Source organism: Microtus oregoni, unplaced genomic scaffold (assembly GCF_018167655.1).
Source record: "Microtus oregoni isolate MIOR12 unplaced genomic scaffold, Mior012 000016F_ref0000370, whole genome shotgun sequence".
NCBI lineage: Eukaryota > Metazoa > Chordata > Mammalia > Rodentia > Cricetidae > Microtus > Microtus oregoni.
Genome location: NW_024543075.1, coordinates 43,072,589 through 43,081,627, shown reverse-complemented (window position 1 = coordinate 43,081,627; position 9,039 = coordinate 43,072,589). Strand labels below are relative to the sequence as shown.

Here is a 9,039-nt window from a genome sequence, read left to right as displayed (position 1 = left end):
ATTTACTTTATAGTCAAACATGCTGAAGAGGAAAATGCGGCTTAGAAAGCTTCAGATACAATATAAAGTAGCTGCCTCAGTCCTTCTGATTGACACGTTTACAGAGAAAGGAAACTCCATTTCACTCTGACATTAATATTCCTTTCAGCAGTAGAAAACCTTGACCTCTGCTAAGGCGATTTCTGCTCCAGGGACTTTCCACAAGCTTCCAGCGAGTTGTTAGTTCCTAGTGAGGTCATCTTCACATCTTTGTTCTACAGGCAGAATTTTCCTTAAACATAATCAGGTTTCCAATTACTACCTGTGTAAGCAGAGCTTCTGTCATCGAGGGTGGATTATTTGTGCAGAGTTATTGGTTCTTTTCTAATATTTAGATGTCTTTACACTGAGAGTTGTTATATATTTATTCAGTCATGATTAGAAAAACTCTAATACTGTCTGTTTTATTCTACTCTTTTCACTGGGCATTAACGAATGGACTGCAGAAACTGAGAAGTTGTAAATAGTGGGGCCGATTAACATTTATTGCCCAGAGATAACTGTCAGCCATGTCCAACGCCATAGAACTGGAAGACACTTTTATTACCTATTAACACTTTATGATATGTTTGTACTTTGTGCGTATGCATGTGTTTGTGTTTGTATGCATGTGTGTACATGCGTGTGCATACTTGAACATGTACCATAGATGTGGAAGAAGATCAAATGACAACTTGCTGAAGTAGGTTATCTCGTTCTACCCTGTGGGTTCTTGGGATTGAACACAGGTTACCAGGATTGACTTTATTGTCCTTTACCTAATGAGCCATCTTACCAGTCCTCACTACCTAATTTAGTCTCCTTTTCAATGCGTGTACACAGACACCCATACATAATACTGCACGGATCTTCTGAAAACCTGGGTCTCCTATCAGATGTTAGTGCTGTTTCTTCCCCCAGTTGACCCGTGTTCAGTTTGACATCTAATATAATAGCAAATGGCTTGGCCTTTCCATTAAACACAGGAACTTGTTCTTCAGTGTTCCTAAATGTAGTAGAGATTGGAAGCATTTCTGTTTTTGTCATTATAGGATGTGTACCTGTCCTCCAAGAGCACCTGCTTCCTCAAGTCACTATGCCGTACTTCAACCAGAGCACTGCCTACCCAACAGTCTTCTTCCTCACTGGCATTCTTGGTCTTGAGACCTCTCAAGCCTGGATCTCTATCCCTTTCTGCTGCCTATATGTCATTGCCATCTCTGGGAACGGCATGATCCTCTTTGTCATCATCACCGAGTCAAGCTTCCATGAACCCATGTACTATTTCCTGTCCATTCTGTCCTTCACAGACCTGGGTCTGTGCTTTTCCACATTGGTAACTGTGTTGGGCATCTTCTGGTTCAATGTTCGATAGATTAGCTTTGATGCCTGCATTGGCCAAATGTTCTTTATCCATGGCTTTACATTCATGGAGTCTTCAGTTCTCCTGGTGATGGCCTTTGACCGCTTTATTGCCATCTGTAACCCACTGAGGTATGCTATGATCTTAACCACCTCACGGATCATTGCGGTGGGTTTTGTAATTGTAATTAGGGGGACCACAGCTCTTGTTCCTTTGCTCCTGATCCTCAAGCGTCTGTCTTTTTGTCGTAGTCATGTGCTCCATCATTCTTACTGCTTCTATACTGATGTGATGAAGCTTTCATGTTCAGACACCAAGGTTAACAGTGCCTTTGGCCTGACCCTTGTCATCTCTTATGCAGGCTTGGACTCTGTCTTGATCCTTCTCTCTTATGTTCTGATCATCCGCTCTGTGCTCTGCATTGCATCCAAGGAGGAGCAGAAAAAGGCGTTTGGGACCTGTGTCTCCCATCTCAGTGCTGTTGCCATCTTCTATATCCCTATGATCAGTGTGTCCTTGGTGCACAGGTTCGCGAGGCATGCTCCTCCATTTGTGCATGCTCTAATTGCCAATGTTTATCTCCTCATCCCTCCTGTAATGAATCCCATAATCTATAGTGTGAAGACCAAACAAATTCGCAAAGCCATGATTAAAGTGTTCTTCATTAAGCCACCTTAGGGTTCCCTTTTTAAAGATTATGTTCCCTGAATTTCTGTGTTTGATTATTTCTTTGTGTGATTTAAGACTTGGGCTTGATAGAGTCTGTTAATAAATATATTTTTTTATTTTGATAGTCTTGCAATTTCCTCCATACAAAGTTTTACACTTTGGATTCCCAAATGACAGAAATACCATGTTTAGTTTATATCTTTTTATTATTGCTTTACTTGGTACAATATTGTTCAAGTGTGTTTATGTCCATTGACAAATTGAATTTAGTTCTCTAGATTATGTAGTAATTAATGGTTCATAAATACAGATCCTAATAAATATATGATTGAATAATTTAATAATGTACACAATATTTTTTAAACGATATTATTGCTGATCAAACATTTATAGTTGAAGAAAATGAAATAGTAGAGTCACTAAAGGAGCCATGAGAAACAAAAACTGCTCAAAATGAATATTTTCTAGTTCTTTAAAGAGGCTTTGTGATCTCTCTGTTGAATGAATTATTACTTCATTCTTTTAAGCCATGGTGATGTATTGTATACAGTCCTGAGTTTTTTGGAGCATTCAGAACTGCCGTCCAAAGTCAGCTGCCGCTCCTGCCCTATGTGCCCGCTCCCTCCATTGTCATCTCCCTTTGCCATCATCACACAACTCCTGTATTCCGTTCACTTGCTATCACACTGATTCTTTACAAGTGCTGCCATTTTTGATCCCCCACATACCATCGCTGACCTTCCAAACTTCATAAATGTGGACTGGTATGTACTCATTGGAAAACTTGGTCTAGTTGATGGGAGAAGTTTCATGGGACCTAGGATTGCCCAAAATTCTAACAATTTTGGTGAATCATTAGCCAGGAAGGAGACAGCTGAAGGTAGCTCAGCATAGAACCTTTAATACTGTGTCAGTTTACATGAGATATCCTCATCTTAACGTAAGTAGACCAGCGTCAACAACTGGTTGAGCAGAGAGGAGATTATTATGCGGTAATAAACCAGGGTCATCTGTGAACAATTCCAAATGTCACAGAGAGAGAGAAAGAGAGAGAGAGAGAGAGAGAGAGAGAGGGAGGGGGAGAAAGATAGAGAGAGAGAGGGAGAGAGAGATGTGTGTGTGTGTGTGTGTGTGTGTGTGTGTGGAGTTGGCAGATGGTGTTGGAAACTATGAATGAGGTCCATGAGTCATATTTAACATTTTTGGTACAGGAAATGGGGATATATGTCAGTTGCTAGCATGCACAAAGCCTGGGTAATGTAAGGAGTACCCACCACAGTGAACTATTAGACTAAGTTGAGTTTTACTCATGCAGAAAAGGTAGCTTTTCATCAAATCTGTCTAAACACAGATTGTTCTGAGTTCTGTGTCCTAATCACAGGAGCTTCTTGAGGCAAGGTGAAGCTGCGGGGTGGGGGTGAGGGTCCTTGTTTTGGATTTGAAGAGGTACAGCATCTTGTTGTGAGAGTACCACACACGTGAGACTGAAGGTAGGGCTGAGGATGCAGGATTCTCCTCCTCCAGTCACTAGTCAGCACGAAACTGGAGTCCTCAAATTTGTACCACAAAGATTTAATTTCTGCCCATATCGTGAATAATCTCTGGAGAGGACTCCAGCTCCTGGTGAAGACTGTCTGTGATGAGAAGTCATGCTGGGCTCTGTCAGATCCTGAGTTGAGAACCTTGTTTTGCTTCTTTATTCTTATTTTGAATTACAGATTACTTTCCTTCACACTTTTTGTGAAGCTGCACCCTCATTAGAAGCTCACTGGGGAGACAGACAACAGTGCACCTTGCAAAGCAGCAACAGGGCTCTGATTAATTGTGAAGACCTGCATGCAGAATAGTGGCTTTCGTTGTGCTGTTTTCATTTGTGATCATCACTGTAGCTTGCTCACATTCACTGGTTCCCTTTTTATTTCTGAGATAGCCTCTTTCTAATATTTTGTTATGTATTTAATCCCAGTATTTAGCATAATCCCAGCCTCGAAGGCAGAGGCGGGTGGATCTCTGTGTTGAGGCCAGCGTGGTCTTCATTTTGAGTTCCAGTGAAGGTTACACAGAGAAACAATGTTTGAAAAACAGAAAAATATTTCATTCCAAAACAAAAACAAAAAACAAAAACCACATTGTGTATATTTTAAGAGAAAGCATGATATTTATCTTTCTGAACATGTCTTATTTTTATCATGATGATTCAAATTACAATAATTTCCTAGAAAATGTTTTTTTGTGACTGAAGACAGCTCGAGGTTAGAGAGATGGCATAGCAGTTATAGGCAGACACTATTTTGTAGAGTATTCAGGTTTAGTTTTCAGCACTGATGTGTGGCTCACTGACCTGTTGTTACAGCTGCTAGGGAATCTGTCACCACAGGCTTCAGGCTTCAGGGACCACCTGTCCTCATGTACTCATATCCCTCCTCTCTCTCTCTCTCTCTCTCTCTCTCTCTCTCTCTCTCTCTCTCACACACACACACACACACACACATACACACACACGGCACCTGTAGGCACAGATGTGCACATATAAGCATGTGTGCAGACCTTCCTTAAAAACTCATTCGCTATAAAAAAAAAAAAGTCATGTATATATGCTGTAGTAGCAGTGGCGTGTCCTATATGTGTGGAGACTTGCAGAAAAAATCAGAAAAGTGGGTTAAAAAGAACTTAAAGGGGGAAGAGATTCCTGGGTAAACGTAGCCTAGTCATACTTAGATTAATATTCCTGTCCTTTTCTCAGTTTTTTGACAGAAAGGAAAGTGGATAAGAAGAGACACATAGGGAATGATGTAGGAGGAGAATTACATAATCTTAAACTTTAATTTGTTACCTAGCTGCAAACGAATCCTATAAACAGAACTCTGCTGAGATTTCCACTGACCTTGGCTAGCCTGATCGTCACAGAATCCCACGGATCAGGGGTAACTCTGTCCTGTTAGAGATGAGGAAACTGAGGCACAGTGCGGTGCAGCCATTTGTCGCAGGGCAAATGTCAGAGCATGTGAACCCATTCAACGTTTACAACATTCAATTGGAAGAACTTGGCTTACAATGCAGCATAAAAATTTAAAATACAAATTTTACTAAATTTTTACTGAGCATTCCCCATACTCCACTCTGGTTGTGTGTCCTAATTCCTCATACATACACTGTGTTTGAAACTGCTCAGGTATAGATGAGCTTTTAACATTGTAAATGGACCATAAGAATCATTGCATTTGCTGCTTGCTATTTCCATTACCTGTTTGTACATTTTTCAAATTTTAAATATCTTTTAATTGATATCTATTTTTATAAGTAAACATCTTATTCGTTATTTATTAAATTTATGGATATAAATAACGTTGAATGCCCTTATCTTTTTATGTTATTATTTGCAGTGTTTGTATAACCAGAGGGTTTCAGAACGGCACAGCCATGCAGGCACACAGTGTATTTTAATCAGATTCTCTGTGTAACTGCCTTCTCCCTTTGCTGCTGCTCTAGTCACAGCCTCTAAGATAAACATCTTATACTCTGTCTTACGCATTCATATGTTTCTAGAGATGCTTCTATAAGGGAGAGAACACATGTGGTTTACGCCTTTCTGAGTCTGGCTTAATTTACTTAATATATTATTTTTGTATACAGTGTCATCCTTATGTAATTCTTCATTTCTTGACTTTGGCCCCTTAAAGGAGTAGTCTCAGTTGACCCCTCAGTTTTCTTCCTCCATTTTGATAAGCTATTTTAACAGCTATTATCTTTCAGAAAAGTTTACTAGTGAAGTGATCCACTTTGGACTGAGTGCATCACAAATCAATATATACTCAACTGGATACTCAACTGAAAATACTGATTTGAATTCAATATGTCAACTCTCCAGAACACCTCATCTTCTTCCATCATTTTCCTGCTCACTGGTGTGCCTGAGTTGGAAGCCTTCCACACCTGGATCTCCATCCCCTTCTGCTTTCTCTACACAACTGCCCTCTCAGGGAACAGCCTGATTCTCTTCGCCATTATCACTCAGCCCAGCCTCCACGAGTCCATGTATTATTTCCTCTCCATGCTGTCCACCGCTGACCTCGGACTGTCCGTATCCACTCTGGCCACCATGCTGGGGATATTCTGGTTCAATGCCAGGGAGATCAGCTTCAATGCCTGCTTATCACAGATGTTCTTCATCCAACTCTTCACTATCATGGAGTCCTCAGTGCTGCTGGCCATGGCTTTTGATCGCTATGTGGCCATCTCCAATCCTCTTAGATATGCCTCTGTCTTAACTGATCTTAAAGTAGTAGCGATTGGGGTAGCAATTGTTGTGCGTGGAACACTGATCCAGACTCCCCTGGCGGTGCTCCTGAAAAGACTGTCCTACTGCAGCAGCCATGTGCTCCGCCACTCCTACTGCTTCCACCCCGATGTCATGAAGCTCTCATGCACAGACACCAGGGTCAACAGTGCACTTGGGCTCACTGCCCTGATCTCCACTGCTGGAGTGGATTCTATCTTCATCCTCCTTTCCTATGTCTTGATCATTAGAACTGTCCTCAGCATTGCCTCCCCAGAAAAGAGGAAGAAAGCCTTCAGCACGTGTATCTCCCATATTGGAGCTGTGGCTGTGTTCTATATTCCACTGTTCAGTCTGTCCTTTGTCCACAGATTTGCGAAACGAGCCCCACCCTGTGTCCATACTCTGGTTGCCAACACCTGCTTGCTGACCCCTCCTGTCCTGAACCCCATCATCTACAGTGTGAAGACCAAGCAGATACGCATGGCTGTGCTGAAAGTTCTTCGTTCCAGTATGGCAAAAAGCTAGATGGTCATTTCATATGTTTTCTGTTCTTTGTCACTCTGTGGATGAGGAAGGTGACCTTTAAGGAGGTTACAATGTTGAAAACCATGCTTGTTTTGAGAATACCAAAGTGACAGATTTAGTTGCAATAAAGAATGTATGAGCCAAGAGAGACTAATGTAAACTGTAGATTTCAAAATATGTCAGTGTTTTCTAAAATGTCCTGATACTAGTAGCATTTTCTCATTTATAAGGAAAGACTTGATAACACTAATAACTATTTCTCACTAAATAGTTCCAGTGTGAGCTGGGCGGTGGTGGCGCACGCCTTTAATCCCAGCACTTTGGAGGCAGAGGCAGGGGAATCTCTGTGAGTTCGAGGCCAGCCTGGTCTAGAAGAGGTAGTTCCAGGACAGGAACCGAAAAAGCTATGGAGAAACCCTGTCTCGAAACCAAAAAAAAAAAAAAAAGTTCCAATGTGGATTTTTCACTTCTTTTTCTTAATGAAAAAGGGACGGTGGACTAACCCTTTCTTTTTTATTTGAAATGTTTGGTACATGGAAGTAGGTGTTGTAGAAGTTTTACAAATCAAGATAATTTTTATTATATAATTTATACCTTCATGAGAACTTGAGTGTTTAGTATACATACACAGTGATGCTCATATTCATATAAAGGTGAACAGATAAAAGAGAAACACTAGAAAGCCTGATGATGTGAAGGCTGTGTTGAATGTCACTGGAGAGAGTATAAAAACTTAGTGGAGATATTTAAAGATGAGTCATAAAACTGTAAATCTTCAATTGGAATATGACTGAAAGATCAAAGTGGAGTGGACAGTAAAGTTCACCCCCAGGAAAGGTACAAAAATCTAATGGACTAGTTAGACTAATTTTCTTATGCTTTTGAGACTATGTTGCGTGCTATAAAGTTATGAGAAAGTTTAAGCAGATTATAGGAGTTACTAACTTATTCAGTTTTTATATAGGAAATAAATCCATAATATATGTTTATTTTTTTAAATTACTTGGAAAATTAATTAAAGATGTGTGCAGTTGAGACTTACTGGGATAGAGAAAGGTAGTTTTCCTCAATCAAGTGCCACTGTATATCATCTACACTCTGCTTCTTCATAGGTCCCTGAACCCCAGTGGGAGGGTTCTGATGAAGACATCCCATTTGGACTAGACTGACTGTTCCAAAGTCTCCTACTCTCTGTGTTATTCCCATTTTCTCCATTAGGAATTTTTCCTGACATTGGCTGAGTGAGACACTGATCTATGAGTGTAACAAAATGTCATCGAGTTGTCTTATTGCTGTGTTTCTTTAGCACAATGGCTCGCAACCATCCTGATGTTAATACAGACCCTTTAATACAGTTTCCCATGCTGTGGTGACCCCCAACCAACCATAAAATTGTTTTATTGCTGCTTCTTAACTGTAATTTTGCTACTATTATGAATCATAATGTGAATGTATGTTATGCTGGATATTGCATTTACAATCCCTGAGAAAGGGTCATTCTACCCCAAAGGAGTTAAGACCCACATGATGAGAACCACTGTTTTAGTAGAACAGTAGTATTTGATTTTCCCCTAGGTTCATGGCCTATTTAGTCTCAGGTTCCTGGGCATTCCTGTATTTTGAAAAATAAATTTAGTTTAAAAATAAGTTTAGGTTCAAAAAAGACGTTTAGAGACAATGAGCGTTCCTACTAAACACCCATTTCTCTGAGCAGTAGTGTGTTTGTATCAGTGAAGGACACTTTACACATCAAGATACCAAGGTGAACTCTTTAGTGCTTATCACTCAGAATTCTCTTTGTGTGTGTATATATGTGTTTAACCTAATACCCCCTTTTTATATCAGAATTATATCCAAGCATTGGCAGTACATTTAATTGCTACATTGTGTTTAGATTCTCCTGGCTAAGACTTTCCCATGCTCTCATGTTTTGTTACTGAATGTACAGCTTTTTGTTGTTCATTTTTGTTTTTAAAATTATTTCTTTAATTTATTGATATCATAAAATAATTACACAATTCACCATTCTCTTACCTCCCTTCAAACCCTTTGATATACCCACCCTTGTTTTCTTTTAAATTCATGCCACCATTTTTCGTTAATTCCTGTTATATACTTTTATATTCATAAATACACGAATGTAACCTCAGTCTGTGTAGTGTTATTTCTATGTATGTTTTTTTTA

General features: G+C 39.9%; 1 protein-coding gene and 1 pseudogene across 1 annotated transcript; both read left to right on the top strand.

Moving 5' to 3' along the window:
• Nucleotides 1–1,114: 1,114 nt before the first annotated feature.
• On the top strand, nucleotides 1,115–2,059 carry LOC121457428 (annotated as a pseudogene).
• A 3,844-nt stretch (nucleotides 2,060–5,903) lies between these two features.
• Nucleotides 5,904–6,854, top strand: LOC121457929 (olfactory receptor 51F2-like). Its single transcript, XM_041667005.1, has one exon. It carries the CDS (start codon nucleotides 5,904–5,906, stop codon nucleotides 6,852–6,854), a length of 951 nt encoding a protein of 316 aa, XP_041522939.1.
• Nucleotides 6,855–9,039: the final 2,185 nt, after the last annotated feature.